Here is a 17,504-nt window from a genome sequence, read left to right as displayed (position 1 = left end):
AGAAACAAAAAGTACAGAAAAAGCAAACACTATTGAATCACTTCTTTAGGGGGCAATTAATGTATGAAACTCAAGTCCAATGTAGAACTTGAGAATAGAAGATATTGTCTCAGCACACTGGACTTCCCCAAGAAAATGTTGCTTTTTGAATGCAGCTGCATTATGAATATTTAATGTTCCTTAAAGTTAATATTCTATGTTTTACCTTCCTAAGTGAAGACTTGTGTCCTTTAATAAAATTGGTTTTACTTTAAAATTTTTAATCAAAATTAATTATTAATAATTGATATTTTTACCTTTCAAAGCCTGAGCTTTACAAATAATGGCATAGGAGATACTTTATAAATTATATTTATATATAAATACAAATATTTATTCACCCTCCACTTGTCTCTTCTATAGGAGCAAATCTTTTAACAATCAAGGATGAAGTTGAAAATTCTTTTATCCTAGAAGAGCTTTTTCCTTTTGCTGATTCTGTCCAGATGGTCTGGTTGAATGCTCAGTTCGATAGTAAGTGATTTGGGTGAGAAGAGGAGAGGCTATAAATAAATATAGTTGTTAAGGTTTGTGATAATGGCATCTGTGAGCCAGAAAATCCTCCTTGGGTACATTTGCTGTGGACACATGGGGCAGGGAAGCGTGAATTCTAAAGCCATTTCTTCCAAAAATAACATTTACTACCCTTTTCCATATACTCATATCCTTTACAATAATCCCAGAATACCAACAATTAAAACAAACAACAACAACTTGTCCTTAACCTTATTGTGAAGATGCTTGGCTGCACCTTTGTTGACAAGATTTATTCCAAAGATACCCAAACCATATTGTCTTGAAAATACCCTTGGTTCCTAAATGTTAGAAAATGGAACAATAGAATTACAGAAATGTTTCAGTGATAAACAATGCTGTTAGAATTTTTTTTTTTTTTTGACAGGCAGAGTGGACAGTGAGAAAGAGAGAGAGACAGAGAGAAAGGTCTTCCTTTGCCGTTGGTTCACCCTCCAATGGCCGCCGCGGCCGGCGCACTGCCCTGATCCGAAGGCAGGAGCCAGGTGTTTATCCTGGTCTCCCGTGGGGTGCAGGCCCCAAGGACTTGGGCCATCCTCCTCTGCACTCCCAGGCCATAGCAGAGAGCTGGCCTGGAAGAGGGGCAACCGGGACAGAATCGGTGCCCCGACCGGGACTAGAACCCAGTGTGCCGGCGCCGCAAGGCGGAGGATTAGCCTGTTGAGCTGCTGCACCGGCAGCAAATAATAATTCTAATTCTTGCAGCGCTGGCACACCGGGTTCTAGTCCCGATCGGTGCACCGGATCCTGTCCCGGTTGCCCCTCTTCCAGGCCAGCTCTCTGCTGTGGCCAGGGAGTGCAGTGGAGGATGGCCCAAGTGCTTGGGCCCTGCACCCCATGGGAGACCAGGAGAAGCACCTGGCTCCTGTCTTCAGATCAGTGTGGTGCACCGGCCTCAGCGCGCCGGCCGCGGCGGCCATTGGAGGGTGAACCAACGGCAAAGGAAGACCTTTCTGTCTCTCTCTTTCTCTCACTGTCCACTCTGCCTGTCAAAAATTAAAAAAAAAAAGAAATTATTATTTGTTATTCATCAAAATCAGAGTGTAATGCAATGGAAGCAGGCTATTCTTTTCATTATTTAATTGATGGCTATCAAAAAGTACTTGTAAAGAAAATTATTTTCATTAGTATGAGGAGCTTGTTACAGTGGTGTACCAAGGTGGGCAGAGAACCTACCCTTGTGAGGAGGTGTATTTAAATCCCTGAAATTGTGTAGAATTTCTAGCAGATGGAACTAATAAAAAGCAGATGGACTTTTAGTTACTTTTATCGTTAATTTTAAAATTCTTTCCAGACAATGCAACCCATTACCTACATAGGGCATGTGCTTTCCCACTGTCCCTACATGATGGGTTCATGACTGGCATGCTATTTAAGAAACTCAGTGTAAATTCCTTTAGAAAATTAGAATCTTGTAATGAATGATATAGATATTAGAACTTCAAAGGATCTTTCATTATCTTGGGTAGTTTAGCTTATTGAAAAATTCCTTAAATTGATGATAAACAATACGAATATTCCGAAATTCAAACTGTTTCATTATGAAAGATGATTTCCTAAGAGAACTAAATTAGAACACTCTCTGTAAAGTAAATGAGAGATTGTTTTAAAGGCAACATTATTAATACCTACTTTTTATGCTGAGTTCATAATTCTGTTTGCAGAGTTAAATACAACAGGTAAACAGAAAGTCTCACTAAATTCAGAGGCTGCTTTTTATGCCTCATTCCAGTCTTGGAATGCTTGATAACATTGTACAGGATTCCTAATCAATCAGCATTTTTTTTCCAAAGATGGAACAGTCAAGTGGTTTGATGGGACTCCAGCAGACCAGTCAAACTGGGGCATTCGGAAACCAGACATGGCGCACTTTGAGCCCCATCAGTGCCTTGCCCTGAGGATCTCGGAAGGAGTGTGGCAGTTCTCCCCGTGTCAAAAAAAAATGGGCTTTATTTGCAAAATGAAGGCAGGTGGGTGAAATCAGAGAATAACTCTTCACTTGGATTCTACCTTGACTGATGTTAACCCCCCTTGTTAGCAGTTATGGGTCTTAAAATCCAGAATTCAAAGTATTCAGATAGCTTCTCACATTATTTTTGTGTTCAATATCAATCAAGTCAGAGAACATTTCAGATTCTTCATTCTCTGATATGAACAGAAAAAAATCATTTTAAATGATCTCAAAGATCCTATAACTTTCTGTGTCACTCTGGCTATTAACCTAGTGGGCAAAAGGAAAAAAAAAAGTGGTTTACATAAAGAAATAAAATTAGAAATGTAAACAGAAAATTCCTTTCTGCCAACTGCTATGCAGAATTTTTAATTTTTATCTTTGGCCTCAGGAAATATAATCTAGGCCAGTGTATATTTACTGTAGACAAACAGATAGGATTCTCCATTACAATCATATCATACAACTCATTTTAACTTAATCCTGAGCAACATACTTAGTTTACAGTGACAAAAAAATTATTTTAGAAATGTCAGAAAATTCAAGTCAGTTGCAAACAATAGGAGAAATTTTTAAGGTACAATGTCGACAAAGAGTCCTGACAATAGGAAGGTGTTTATGATAATTACAACAGTTTCTAGATTCCAGTTGTATAAAAAAGAGGTCCATGTGGCCTGGAGGAGGCTTCAGAGAGATGAGACCTTGAGATCTTCAAGGATGAACAGAATTTTAGGAATTGGAACAGAACACAATAAGCCCACTATAACTAAAGGCAGCAACTGAGAATGAACTGAGGTTGGAGTGGAGTTCTCAGGGAGTGATGGGATCCATTCACAGAGAGCAAAAGACTCAAGAGTTGGCCTTGGTGGCCTTGGTGCAGGGTCCCTCTTGTGCTCTGCAGACATCCACAGTGGAGTTGCACTTGTCCAGGTGTTAAGGGGAGTGTTTGTAATTTGAGTGATAGAACTAGGAACAGAAAAGGAAGGGAATAGTGGGAAAAGAGAATCATCATTCTTGGTGACTGAACAGATACTGAGATGAAGGAGAAAAGCTGAATGAAGGGATGGACACCAATGTTTGAAATCTCCGTAGTGAGTACCAACTCTTGGGGCACACATGACAAAGTCTAATAAATAGCATGCCCAAGTTATCACCAGCATATAAGTATCTAAACAAACCAGGGAGTGGGTGTGTGGCATAGTAGTTAAGTCATCACTTGGGAAGCCCACATGCCACACTGCAGTACCTGGTTTGAGCCCTGGCTGCTCTGCCTCCAATCTAGCTTCCTGCTAATGCAGCAAGTGATAGCTCAAGTACTTGGGGTTTTGCCATTCATATGGGAAACGGATTGAGTTCTGGGGTCTTGGCTTGCTTGGCTCAGCCTGGCTGTTGCAGATGTTTGGGAATTAAATGAGGCAGATGATCTCTCTCCATCTTTATCTATCTATCTATCTATCTATCTCTACTTTCAAATGAAAATAAACTAATAAATTTTATTTTAAGAAGAACAAACCAGAAACACCTTATATCTGAATAGGACTTTAAATTTCCTATAACACATGACACTTCTTTGATCCTTCACGGCAACTTTCCGAGGTAGCAGAGCAGTTAAAACATTTCTATTCTACAGGTCAGCAAAATGCTTGCCCAGATTGAGGTTTTAAGGAGGAGTTCAAATTTTCTAAGTATTCCTTTTACATCTCTCACTGTCTCTATCCTGGGAATAAGTACTCTTTGATCATTTTTTAAAGAATATTTTCAACCACACCCACAATAATAGGGGTTTTTAATAATTTAATAGAAAATTACACATTATTTTTAAGTTACAAAAACAAGATTTTTTAATGTGATTTTGCTATCATTAACTACATTAATGTTTCTGTTAAGTCTATCAGAAAGATGTGCAAAAGACAGACACCAAGGCACTTCCTCCGTTCACAAATCCATTAACTCTTCTTCCTCTGGATCATTCACTCCATCTGTCTCTGGATCTTTACTTAGGAAAGTTGTTAGGGCAGGCATAGAGCATAATAGTTACAATGCCAATTGGGATGTCCACATCTCACACTGGAGTACTTGGGTTTAATACCTGGCTCCAAATCCTGATTCCCACTTCTTGCTAATGTGAACTCTGGAAAGCAGCATTGATGGCTTCTTGCCATTCATTCGGGAAACCTTAATTGAGTTCCCAGCTCCCATCATTGGTCCCTGACAAGCCCCAGTCATTACAGGCATCTGAGGAGGCAGCATTTGGGAACTGGAGTGCTCTCTTGTTCTCTCTCTCTCTCTCTCTCTCTCTCTCTCTTTCTCTCTGCCTCTCAAATAAATACTTTTATTTTTTAAAAAAGTAGAATTAAAATTTTGAGATAGTCTACTTGAAAGAGATATATTTTAACAATAGAAAGTCCTAAAACAGGAACCCCCTAACTTTTTGAACAGAGGAACTTTTGTTCATTTCCTAAGATCTCAAAACAACAAAGTTGAGAAAAATTGGTTGTAAAATCTTTGTATAGAGGCAGACAGGTTATCACTGCTGTACAAGCTCTGTACATCAGATCCCAACCAAACTGTGAGTTCTTGGCATGCAGAGCCTGCATCTTACTCTTATTGCTATTACCGACACTATGTTGAGATTGGATGGGAATTCTTCAGCTCAAAGAAGTAGTAGTATATGTTTGTAAGCATTAATAATGATGATTACCATAAATCAGGGATCCGCAAACTTTTCTTATACAGGACAGTAAATATTTCAGGTTTGGGGGGTGGCATGTGATCTGTGTCACACCGCCATCACAGCATGGAAGCAGCCATAGGTAATGCATAAATGAATAAGTGTGGTTGAGTTCCAAAAAACATTACTTAGAAAATATGCAACCAGATTGGATCCATGGGCTACTGTTTGCTGATCTCTGCTATAAATAATAGAATGATTTGCTGAAACAAAGGAGAAACTTCATTTATTTATTTATTTTTTGTATTTGGTTTTAGATATTCACACCGTAGAGGAGCATCCAGGAAAAGGTAGGCTGGGAACAGGAAAGATTTTATTTTTCTTTGGAATAGTAAAACAAAAAGCAGCTATGTGGCAATATCCATATCACTTCCTTGTCATGGAAGGCTTCCTTTTTCTCCTCTCTTTTTAGGACCAAGTCACAGTGTTGTGCCCCTTGCTGTAGCACTGACACTGGTGGTGATTCTGGCCATTATCACACTGTCCTTCTACATATACAAGCAGAACAGGGGATTCTTCAGGAGACTTGCAGGGATTGGGAATTTTTACTATCCTACAACCAACTTCAGTACCATACATTTGGAAGAAAATATTCTCATTTCTGATCTTGAGAAGAATGACTAATAAATAATGACGCCAGAGAAGGCTACAGCCATGAGGATGAGTGGAGAAGACACCAGGAAGTCTCCTCTGTGTTTGCACTGATACACCAGAGCATCTAAAGTGAACTGGGTCACTATTTCACTATTTTAATTATTCTTACAGCGATTATTGGCTTTGAATTGTAACCAAATCAGATTGGTTTTGATTTATTCATTTCCCTAAATTGCAATGTATCCTTTAAAAAGAGAATCTATGTAATGGTTATTATTCAGAAGGATAAGAAGTATTAAAAGAAACTCTCTATGGAAAATTCTCAAAGCAATGTAAATAATAATTTTTGCATTAATATTTTTCTACTAAAATTTCTTGGGAGTTGCCTATTCAGACATTTACTCATAGTTTTTCTATTAAGAGAGAAAGGCAGGATAAGAAAAAAATTAATCATGTTTATTAGAGGAAAAAGATAAGCTTCTGAGAGGTTTTGTTCGATTTTAGTTAAATCATTGTTAATAGCAGGGTTTGGAAAAAACTAGCTTCTAAGCTTAAAGCTCACAGTTCTGGACTCTAACAAATATTTAAGGTGATATTTGTCTTGTTAGTTCTGAAAAAAATATCTTTGTTTAAATAGTAAAGATTTAGGTTAGCAGTAGACTTTCAAAAGCAACCACCTCATTAAAACGTGGCCTGAAATTTCCTATAGCTAAATCATGACCAAGTTGAGATTTTAAAATACAGATGAGCTTACAGGAGTATACTGAGATTTTAGTACTATTAAAACACAGGGTATATTAAAAACTAAAGATATGCAATAATATATAATTCTGTTAACAAGAAGTTATAAATATATAACTTGAATTCAGAGGGAAAAATTGAAGATCTGAATTATTATCTCATTAGAACTAGAGGATATATTGAGAATAAATTATCTTCCAGTAGTAATCTAAGTGCCTTTATCATATTAGTAAGTTGATTTTAGGTGTTTTATTTAATAAACTATGATTTCTGGGAACCATATCCTCTCATACTACTAGTTAGTGCAGTTGGTAAACAACCATTAAAAGTATGATACTGGGCTGGCACTGTGGCATAGTAGGCTAAGCCTCTGCCTGTGGTGCTGGCATCCCATATGGGGGCTGGTACATGTTCCATGTTCCAGCTGTTCCTCTTCCAATCTAGCTCTCTGCTAATGGCCTGGGAAAGCAGTGAAAAGTGGCCCAAGAACTTGGGCCCTTGCTCCCACGTGAGATACCCAGAAAAAGCTCCTGGCTCTGTGCTTCAAGTCGGCTCATCTCCAGCCATTGCAGCCATCTGGGAAGTAAGCCAGAGGATGGAGGACCTCTCTGTCTCTCCCTCTCTCTGTAACTTACCTCTCTTATAAATAAATATTTTTTTAAAAGTATGATATTTCCTGTAAATAAGAAATCTCAGATTTGCTCTTCCTTCATGAATATCCTATAAAGGAAAATGGCTCCATAATCAATATTCAGAACATTACTCATCACAGAAATGTTTATTGAATTCAAACTATGCACAAGTTTATGAACTTGGGGTATTAGCGTGCCAGTGAGGTTTCTATTCTCATTGTACTTATTTTCTGATTAGGGAAACTGACAGTGACCCAGTACAGAAATGCGTAGTCAAAAATAGCAGGTGGTTATGAAAATCAAGTAAAGTCTCACCGCAGAGAAACAGGAGGAGCCTCAGGGCCTCCCTGAGAGTATGTTAATTACAGCCTCAGCCTCCACACTGGTGGCCACTAGTCACAAGAGGGAGCTCCGGGAGAAAGTATGAATGAGCATGGAGGTGGCAAACCATCACTAACAGAAATACAGTTTTAAGAAAACACCCTAAGAATAGAGTCTTTGAGATGCAAAAAGTCCCTACAGCACCCAGAAGCGGGTCTTTGCTACTGCTCTGTGGTTTATACACTGGGAGAATCTACTGCCATTTAAAAAAAAAATCTTAGAATTTCATTTTTTAAAAGGATACTATATTATGTGGCAATTAAATCATTATGACTCAAAAGAAGAACTGACTTGAACTAACCAGACAGTAGAAAAGCCAAATTTAGCAATCTGTTGGGTGAAATTAAAGTTCTGCTCTTTTCAGTAGACTTGGTAAAATCTGGTAACCAATTAGCCTTCTAGTCAAAGTACAAAGCCACACCTCACAGTTCAGCAAAGTGTGTCATTAGGAAAGTGATTTTGCAGAAAGAAACTCTATTGCTTGTCAATTCTCTATACTTTGATAGTTAATACTGAACTGTATCTCCAGACAATCTCTCCTCATGAACAAACCTTGCACTTCTTCCATTACTGAAATTCCAGAAATAAAAGGTACAGACATACTTTGCTTTACTCATTGATGTGTACTTTGTAAAACTTTTTTCTACAACTATTTTTAATCTGAGTTGATTTCATAGCTACAACATAAAAAGAAGAAAAGTAGCAGAATCACAACCTTACCCATAATTAAAGTGCTCCTCCCAAAACATCAGTTATTTTCTATGGCTGACCTGAGTCTATAGACCCTGGGTATTACAAAATCTTGGATTTTCCAATTAATGGTACCTTGTCTCTTCCAATGCCAATAATCTTCTTTCATGGTAAATCTTTCTTCATTCAGTTTCACTCCCTATCCAGGGTAGATTGGTTTATCTCTCTGGATAAACATTCACTCTTGGAGTTTCCTTTCCTTCCTCAAAATGGTTGGACGTATGAGAGCCTGCTGTGTCCTTGTGGCGTTGGGAGAGAAGTTCAAGGCTGCCTCTGATGTGTGTGATGTGAACTCCCCTGAGAGCAGCTGTCTGGCCCCATTCCTGGGAATTCTGGTGGCAACCACTGTAAAGTCTGTGGGTAGTGTAACTTCTGGTCTGTTCTCTCTGATTAGGACCTATGCTGGCTCTCTCTGGTACTGCCTTGTCTCCTGAGAACTGGTCATGACTCCCATGCAATTCTATCACTAAACTCTGTAGTTCTTGGTTATAAGGCCACTTAACCCCTGCAATGTTGAGACACTATCTAGCACGGGAGGCAAAAGGTGTGTTTCTCACCCTATCTACATGGGCTGGCAAAAGGATTTTTGCTTTATTCTACTATTCAAAAAGCCTTGAAGTTCTCCAATGAGTCTCCTACCCGTGGCAGCAGAAGTTAACTTAAGATCTATCATTGATGAAATAGGTGAGGTCTTCAAAAAGTTTGTGAAAAATGTGGTACTATGAAAAGTTTTGAATGGATTTCAAAAATATTTGCACTAAAATAAATTCATCTTTTTAATTATTTATTTATTTATTTATTTATTTTTGACAGGCAGAGTGGACAGTGAGAGAGAGAGAGAGACAGATAAATTCATCTTTTAATTCCATTTTTCCATAAAGTTCTTGAAGCTCCTTGGTACATAGCTTCTATGGACCACTGAAATACATTTTCTAAGTAAACAGTCTTCAGACGGGGGATACGTCCCCTAGGGTGCATAAAGACTTCCAGAGAATACAGAGCAGTGAATGTATTTTTAGGGAACTCAGTTTCTAGAGTCTTTAAGCTTCATGTATGTTCCTTCATAGACTGACTCCTAAGAACATCCCTGTGATCAAGGTATCATGCTGGCTCTTCTTTCTCACCTCTCTTTGCACAGTTGCCTTTCTCCACCTTAACAACAAATGAAATGACTTTTCACTCCAACTCTTACTGTGATGCCTTGAGAAAATGTTCCATGGAACCAAAGAAAAATATTCAAAATATTTATTTTACTGAGGCTTCTTTTAATAAAGGAATCATAAATCATAAATGTAGAACTTCATGTCTTGCCATGTGTTCAAGTATTTTTCTGTTAAGGATGAAGTGGTGAGGCAAAAATGAATTATTTTCCCCATATTCATATTCTGAATTAAGATGTATTATACAGTGTGGGACAATAGGAGTGCTAACTACCTTTGAGTTCTTATCTCGTTCATGACTTTAATAGGTCAAAGAATATTTCTAGAGGGGAAATCTGGGGAAAGCAAGGTGAAGGCAGGGTAGATGGGGCTAAGAACTTGATCTCCTATGTTATCCAGGGGAAATGTGCATGACAAAAGCTCTGTGCTTTATTTCTTTTGGGTTTCTAAGTGAGTTGTGAGGATGAATATTAATATGCTTATTTGAAACTAAAAAATGACATTAGATTTTTTTCTGAACATTACCTTACTTCACTTATTGATTTGGTAATAAAGCTTGGCTTTACAAATTAAGATTTATGATGAACCTTTTATTAACTGAATGGACTAAAGTGAAAGAGTTAACAGCATAATGAATACTTGTTTGAAAAATATTAGCAAAGCCTTTTCATTTTACTTCTAGGAAACTGACCAGATGAAATCCCTTTCATTACTAGGTAACAATAGTTTTGCAAGTTCAGTGTTTCCAGTTCTTTGCTTTAAGCAGAACTAAAGAAGGGGTGTATTCAAGTGGTGAGATGATAGAATGAAGAAAAATAATTTTTAGCTTCTGCCTAACAAGTGAAGAGATGACCTACCAAATGGGAAGAAGTATTTGAAGTTATACATCTGAGAAGGGTTAACAGCCAAAATATATAAAGAACTCAAAAAGAATTCAATAGCAAAAAGAAACAAAATAATCCAATCCAATTTAAAAATGGGAAGTGGATCTAAACAGGCATTTCTCAAAGGAAGACATACAAATGGCTAACAGGTACATGAAAAAAATGTTCAACATCACTAATCATTAAGGAAATGCTAGTCAAAACCACAATGAAATATCATCTCACTCCATTAAAATTGGCTATTATCAAAAAGACAAAAGAGGGAACCTGCGCATGTGAGTGAGGAAGGTCGGGTCCAGAGACTTTGGCTCTTTACTGCCCATAAAATGTCTTCACTTTCAGAATATGCCTTGGACATGACTTGTCTGAGTGCCTGGATATTTGGTGAAGTTGCCAGGCCCACTGATTCCAAATCCATGAAGACGATGAAACTGTTCAGCGAACAGCCTTTGGCCCAGAGTAAGGAGGCTTATGACTGGTATCCCAATCTCAACATGTATTTTGAGCTCATTGGGGATATTCTATTTTCATGGCCTCTAAAGAGATGAGCATCAGAATTTTAGGGAGGAGTGAATGTATCTAAAGAAGCTTCATAAAAAGAGGAAACCAGGCTGGCGCCGTGGCTTAACAGGCTAATCCTCTGCCTTGCGGCGCTGGCACACCGGGTTCTAGTCCCAGTTGGGGCGCCGGATTCTATCCCGGTTGCTTCCAGGCCAGCTCTCTGCTATGGCCCGGGAAGGCAGTGGAGGATGGCCCAAGTCCTTGGGCCCTGCACCTGCATGAGAGACCAGGAGAAGCACCTGGCTCCTGGCTTCAGATCAGCGAGATGCGCCGGCCGCAGCGGCCATTGGAGGGTGAACCAACGGCAAAAAGGAAGACCTTTCTCTCAGTCTCTCTCTCTCACTATCCACTCTGCCTGTCAAAAAAAAAAAAAAAAAGGAAACCGAGGAAGGGAGAAGGAAAAAGAACAACAAAAAAGAAGTAGTGCTGGCCTGTGGAGAGAGAAAACTTCTTCCTCAGTGATTGAGGGGGGAACGTGTATCTGCTGTCTTTGCGCATGTTGGAAGGCTGTCCTCTCTCTCAGTGAAGCTTATTTGGAAGAACAGTCATCTCTACGTTGAAGCTGAATCCAGTTAAATTCTGACTGGCTTCTTAAGCACACTCTAATGCTGCAAAATTATTCTGGTATTATTTTGCAATCTCATGTTTACCTAATTCTTTAATGAAATGGATACAGAAATTATTGTCTGATGACTTGTCTGGAGTGGGGATGGGATATTGGGGAGTAGGGGAGAGCCTCATTAAATGAGTGTTGGCATTTCCTCCTCTCTTCTCTCTTCTCCAGTAACTTAACCCTAAACTTTCACCTCAGGCCATTCAGCCACTGTCTCCACCACCAAGCTCACAAACTTTCTGTGCTTGTCCACATATTGCTTTGAGAATACATAGTAAGATAAATCTGTGGAATTAAAGGCTACACCTGAAGAAGAAAAAAAAAAAGACAAAAGATAACTGGTTTTGGTAAGGATTTGGAGAAAAGGGGACCTTTTCACAACAGCCAAGAAATGAAAACAACCTAAGTATCCATCAACTAACAAATGCATAAAGAAAATGCTGTATATATTCCCAATGGAATGTTATTCAGTCATCAAAAATGATAAAGTTTTGTAATTTGCAGCAACCTACAAGGAACTGAAGGCCATTATGTTAAATGAAATAAACCAAGCAGAGAAAGACAGGTACCACATGATCTCATTCACATGTGGGATCTGAAAAACTGATCTCACAGAAGTTAAAACAGTAATTACTAAAGGCTGAGGAGAGTAAAGAAAGAGAGATGGGAAACCTTGATTAATGAGGACTAATATATAGTTAGAAGCAAGTTCTGGTATTCTGACACACAGCAGAGTGGTTCTAGATAACGATGATGTTCTGTATGTTTCTCTAGAAGAAGAAAGGATTCTGAATGTTTTCATTGTAAGAAAATATTTAATATTTGAGGAGATAGATATATGTACCCTTATTAGACATTTTACCATATTTACATCAAAACATCACATGGTACACCATAAAAGTTTACAATTAGGGTGCCAGTTATTTTTTTAAAAGTAATTTCCAATGAAGTATTACTGTAATTTTGGACACTTCTGAGAAGGGAATTAAAAAACAAAGTGAGGTGGGGGCCGGCGCTATGGCGCAGTGGGCTAAAGCCCTGGTCTGAAGCGCAGGCATCCCATATGAGTTCTGGTTCTACTCCCGGCTGCTCCATTTCCATTCCAGCTCTCTGCTATGACCTGGGAAAGCAGTAGAAGATAGCCCAAGTCCTTGGGCCCCTGCACCCACGTGGGAGACCCAGAAGAAGCTCCTGGCTCCTGACTTCGGATAGGCACAGCTGCAGCCATTGCAGTCATCTGGGGAGTGAACCAGTGGATGGAAGACCTCTCTCTCTATCTCTACCTCTCTCTGTAACTCTGTCTTTCAAATAAATACAATAAATCTTTAAAAAAAAAAGTGAGGTTGCTACAACAATCCTTGTTTCATTCCTACCTACTTATTTTATATGAATAAAGTTTCTATATTAGTCATGATAGGTTAGTGTATGTACTGGAAACAAACAAAAATCCTGTAATTGCAGTGGGTAAAATAAGACTCAAAAGTTAATTTCCTTATGTATGTATATAATTTCTTTAAATATGTACATATAATTAATATATTTATATACTTTAAGAGGCAAAAGACAGAGAGTATATATTTGTTCCCTTCTGCTGGTTCACTTCCCAAATGCCCACAACAGTCAGGGCTGGGCTGGAGCCAAAGCTGGGAGCCAGGAACTCACCCCAGGTCTCCCACGTGTGGTGACACTGACCTGATTACTTGAGCCATCACCATTTCCTCTCAGGGTCTGCAATTAGCAGGAAGCAGGAGTCAAAAACCAGAGCCAGGAATCAAACCCCAGGCACTCGGGTGTGGGATGTGGGAGTCTTAACCAGCATCATCTTCACTAGATTACCACACTGGCGGTATACAGCCTGTCATGGTTCCACGGAGTCTCCACAGTAACTCACTTCAAAGCAGTTACAGACCCAGGTGACATTGCACCTCTGAACACGGGACTCCTACCACTGATATGGCAATAGAGAACTCTTAAGTTCCTGGGTTTAGAAGCAACAAATGGCACTTCCACACACATATCATTGGTCAGAACCAGTCACAAGGCCTAACCTAAGTGCAAAGAAGTATGGGAAGTCTTCCAGTGAGCTTAGGAAGAAGAGAATAACTGACTCTGCTTGGCATCAGCAGTCTCTATCTGACTTCCTAACATGACCAGTTATAAAAATAAACAAAGGAATAAAATTGATACTGAACCCTGACTCGATCTAGCAATTTGTAGTTAATATTAATTTTTACCTATGGTACATCCATTTTGTTGAGAAATGCATTTCATATAAATTTTAGTTTGACAGAAACTAATTTTTTAGTCTTTGTAACACATTTATATTGTCTTGATCAACTGAATTTATATTGTTCTAATAACAATTGAACTGACAATTCAATATAGAACAAATTTATAACAACCCATGTTCACAGGGACTTTTTAAAAATCATTTTAATATCACTATTTAATGCACACTGGTTCTAGAAATATCAATAAAACACCATTTCTTCCCTCAAGGAACTCAGTCTCAGGGGGAGAACAAGTAGGTGTGATGCAATGTGATACAAATAATCACCAGAAAAATAGAGTCAGAAAAAAAAAGAGTGGCATTTTGATAATAATAATAAAAAGTACAGAAAGAGACCAGGGAAAGAGATATCTATTTAACAGTGAGAAATTTTTGTTAAGCAGCTTTCTGTGCTATCTTTATGAGTTAGAAGGCAAGTTTTTAGTTTGGGGCCAATAACAAAGAAAAGAAGGGTCAAATTTATGTGCAGTTAATTTTTTAATCCTACGAGAAAAAGACGCATGTTATTATCTTTATACTGCGGTTAACCCCATTTAAAGCCAGCTTATTTCTAATGATTTCTAGTTAGTACTGGAGTCAATTAAAAAAGGCAAATAAATCTGGACTGTTTGATCATATACATCATTCAAATATTAACCTACATAAATAATTTCATTTTAATCATATGCTGTGGAGCAACATGATGAATATGTCTTTTGGCTCTCAGCATTCTTAGACATAAAAAATAATGGCTTACATTAAAAAACTAAAGCTTTTGTAACTGGACATTAGAAATAAGCTAATAAGAGTGGTGTCAACTTTAGAAATACTGACTTAGCTGGTTATAGTTCTCTAGAGCCTGATGGAACTTTTGATATCTTGGATTATTTACAACATATTCACAACATTTAGACTTTTATTTCCATGTTTGCAATTCAATACAAAGTGATCAAAATTCATGTTTGTTAATTCTTTCTGTGTAAAGTTTGAAGTACATACAATAGTTAATATGCAGATTTTATAATTCATCTACAATATGAGTATTCAGGCTCAGAAAAAAGTCAATATTTTAGGTTTACTTGTAAATCTGTTATACAGTTGTTTAATATCATGTCAATTTCATTATTTTATTGCACATTAAAATTTTTTAGAGAAAAATCAACAAGTGCACCCAAATCTAAAGTTCTGAACGTAAACATGAAAATCTGTACTTGTTTAAAATGCCCAATGATGAATTGTAATTGCAGAAGAAAAATCTATAACTAAAACCACAAACTAAGCCCTATGTAAACCAGTGACCTTCTTTACTCAGAGTTAATTAACACAAGCGCTTGCTTCTTGCAGAGCACTTTGCTGTAATTTAGAATAAATTAAGGGAAAAAAATCTTTCAAGTGCTGTTTTCTTCACACCATGAAGTGAGCCTGATGGACCAAAGTTAAGTCATTTAAAATATTATCATCCATTTCTTCTAATTATGAACAGCAATGCCATATCTTTTTTTAGGAAAAAAATAGACATCCTGCTTAACGTTATTGTTTCCTGTGCTATTAATGGAAATCGATTCTCAATATAAAATACCATTTTCTGTGTGTCTCTCATTAAGTCTTTCATTTACATTGGATTTAATGCATAATTCTTTTGATAGTTTTCAAATATATGTATTTTAAATTTAATATGAAAAAAAAATGAAAGGATCATTTTTATTTTCTCCTATGTCTTCCCCAGACCTGAAATTGTGACTTTATTATTTTCTCTACATGTGGTTTGGGAATTGACTTAAACTCTTTGAGTCCTATGAGATCGTGGCCCCAAAGGTTATTTAAACTTTACTCTTGGCCTTCGTAAAAGATAGAGCTTGGTAAGCACCAGAAATCCAACTCAGCAATGTAGGAATCAACAGAGCTCTTCTCCATGTAGAAGGTGGAACCTGGGGGGAGGTAAGATCATGAAATCAAAGGCAGAATAAAGAAAACTCAAAGAAAGGAGTAGGATAGGGTGACACCTAACAGAAATGTTACCTCGCGCCGGCGCCGTGGCTCACTAGGCTAATCCTCCGCCTTGCGGCGCCGGCACACCGGGTTCTAGTCCCGGTCGGGGCACCGATCCTATCCCGGTTGCCCCTCTTCCAGGCCAGCTCTCTGCTGTGGCCAGGGAGTGCAGTGGAGGATGGCCCAAGTCCTTGGGCCCTGCACCCCATAGGAGACCAGGAGAAGCACCTGGCTCCTGCCATCGGACCAGCGTGGTGCGCCGGCCGCAGCGCGCTACCGCGGCGGCCATTGGAGGGTGAACCAACGGCAAAGGAAGACCTTTCTCTCTGTCTCTCTCTCTCTCACTGTCCACTCTGCCTGTCAAAAATTAAAAAAAAAAAAAAAGAAATGTTACCTCGCTGAGTCACCTAAGACTTTGGAGTCCTGACTCAAACTGTGCTTGTATGGAGGCTGCTGAGAGCCAAAACTGGGCATGACTTAATAGATTTTCCCAAGCCATTGGTACTTGCAGTCTTTAATCAAGGGCTCCTCTGACCAAATAAGAAACTGTTTCATCCCCTTTTATTCCAGATGACACCCAAAGGTACAAAAGAAACCCATTCTCTGCACAATACCCAACAGTGCATCCAAATGCAGCAGTGCCTCCTGGCCCTGGGAAAGTATCACAGAGCTCAGTGAAGTGGTCATGTATTCACAGAAGCTCCCTGGAGTTGGTACTCCAACTTTACACTTTCCAAAGGAAGCATAGAGGAAAAAAACAGATATTAAGAAGGCCTACTGCCGGCGCCGTGGCGGCACCGGCACCCTGGGTTCTAGTCCTGGTCGGGGTGCCGGATTCTGTCCCGGTTGCTCCTCTTCCAGTCCAGCTCTCTGCTCTGGCCCAGAAGGGCAGTGGAGGATAGCCCAAGTGCTTGGGCCCTGCACCCCAGGGGAGACCAGGAGAAGCACCTGGCTCAGCGCGGTGCACCGGCCACAGCAGCCATTGGGGGGGTGAACCAACGGCAAAAAGGAAGACCTTTCTCTCTGTCTCTCTCTCTCTCTCACTGTCCACTCTGCCTGTCAAAAAAAAAAAAAAGGCCTATTTGTTTATGTATTGCTTTAGAAGATAACCTGTAATTGCATATTCATAAGCAAGTTACAAAATGTAGTTTCATGCATGGTAGCCATTACAATGATTACATGGTCATTCTCATTACTCAACACTGCACTTGAAATGCTCTAATTTAACTCAGTTGTGAATCAAAAGAAGTCAGTTAAAGCAAGGAATCATAAAAATCAGTAGTTATATACGTAGCGTAAACACTTTATTTTCTTTTATATCATATAAATATGCGATTATATACTAATCTTTTAGTGTAGGGACAGTGCCATTCATTTTAATATTGCTTCCTGTTGATCTCATGCATAAACCATAGTCAATCTCCAGTTTCAGTGTCATTTACAGGTGAAAATTTAAACAGGGATGTCAACTAATCTGAGTGCAAGCCTTAAGTTTGTAGCATTTCCTCCATTATGTGTAATTGCCATGCTCAATAGCAGAATTTTTAACTATTCACATATATTGCATCTGCAAAGCTTCTAGAGTAGTTTCTATAAAGGAGTTCTCTTTTCATACTCAAACTTTACATTTTGTAATTAAAGTGTAAAGTTACAATAGGGAGTGCAATTGGCATAA

The 17,504-nt window shown here is 38.6% G+C and overlaps 1 protein-coding gene and 1 pseudogene across 1 annotated transcript in view; both read left to right on the top strand.

The window, feature by feature from the left end:
* The window catches only part of PLA2R1 (phospholipase A2 receptor 1), a 131,403-nt gene extending 123,198 nt beyond the window's left edge, over window positions 1-8,205 (top strand). Inside the window, exons 27-30 of the mRNA XM_062187249.1 lie at window positions 403-513; window positions 2,367-2,543; window positions 5,513-5,545; window positions 5,668-8,205. Coding sequence (XP_062043233.1) covers window positions 403-513; window positions 2,367-2,543; window positions 5,513-5,545; window positions 5,668-5,879 — 533 coding nt within the window. The 3' untranslated portion in view covers window positions 5,880-8,205. The remainder of the gene's footprint in view (window positions 1-402; window positions 514-2,366; window positions 2,544-5,512; window positions 5,546-5,667) is intronic.
* A 2,518-nt stretch (window positions 8,206-10,723) lies between these two features.
* Window positions 10,724-11,382, top strand: LOC133766186 (small ribosomal subunit protein mS33-like; annotated as a pseudogene).
* The last annotated feature ends 6,122 nt before the right edge of the window (window positions 11,383-17,504 follow it).

Source organism: Lepus europaeus, chromosome 1 (genome assembly GCF_033115175.1).
Source record: "Lepus europaeus isolate LE1 chromosome 1, mLepTim1.pri, whole genome shotgun sequence".
In the NCBI taxonomy this organism is placed as follows: domain Eukaryota; kingdom Metazoa; phylum Chordata; class Mammalia; order Lagomorpha; family Leporidae; genus Lepus; species Lepus europaeus.
The sequence above is the reverse complement of the archived record's forward strand: the minus strand, read 5'-3'. Positions and strand labels throughout refer to the sequence as shown.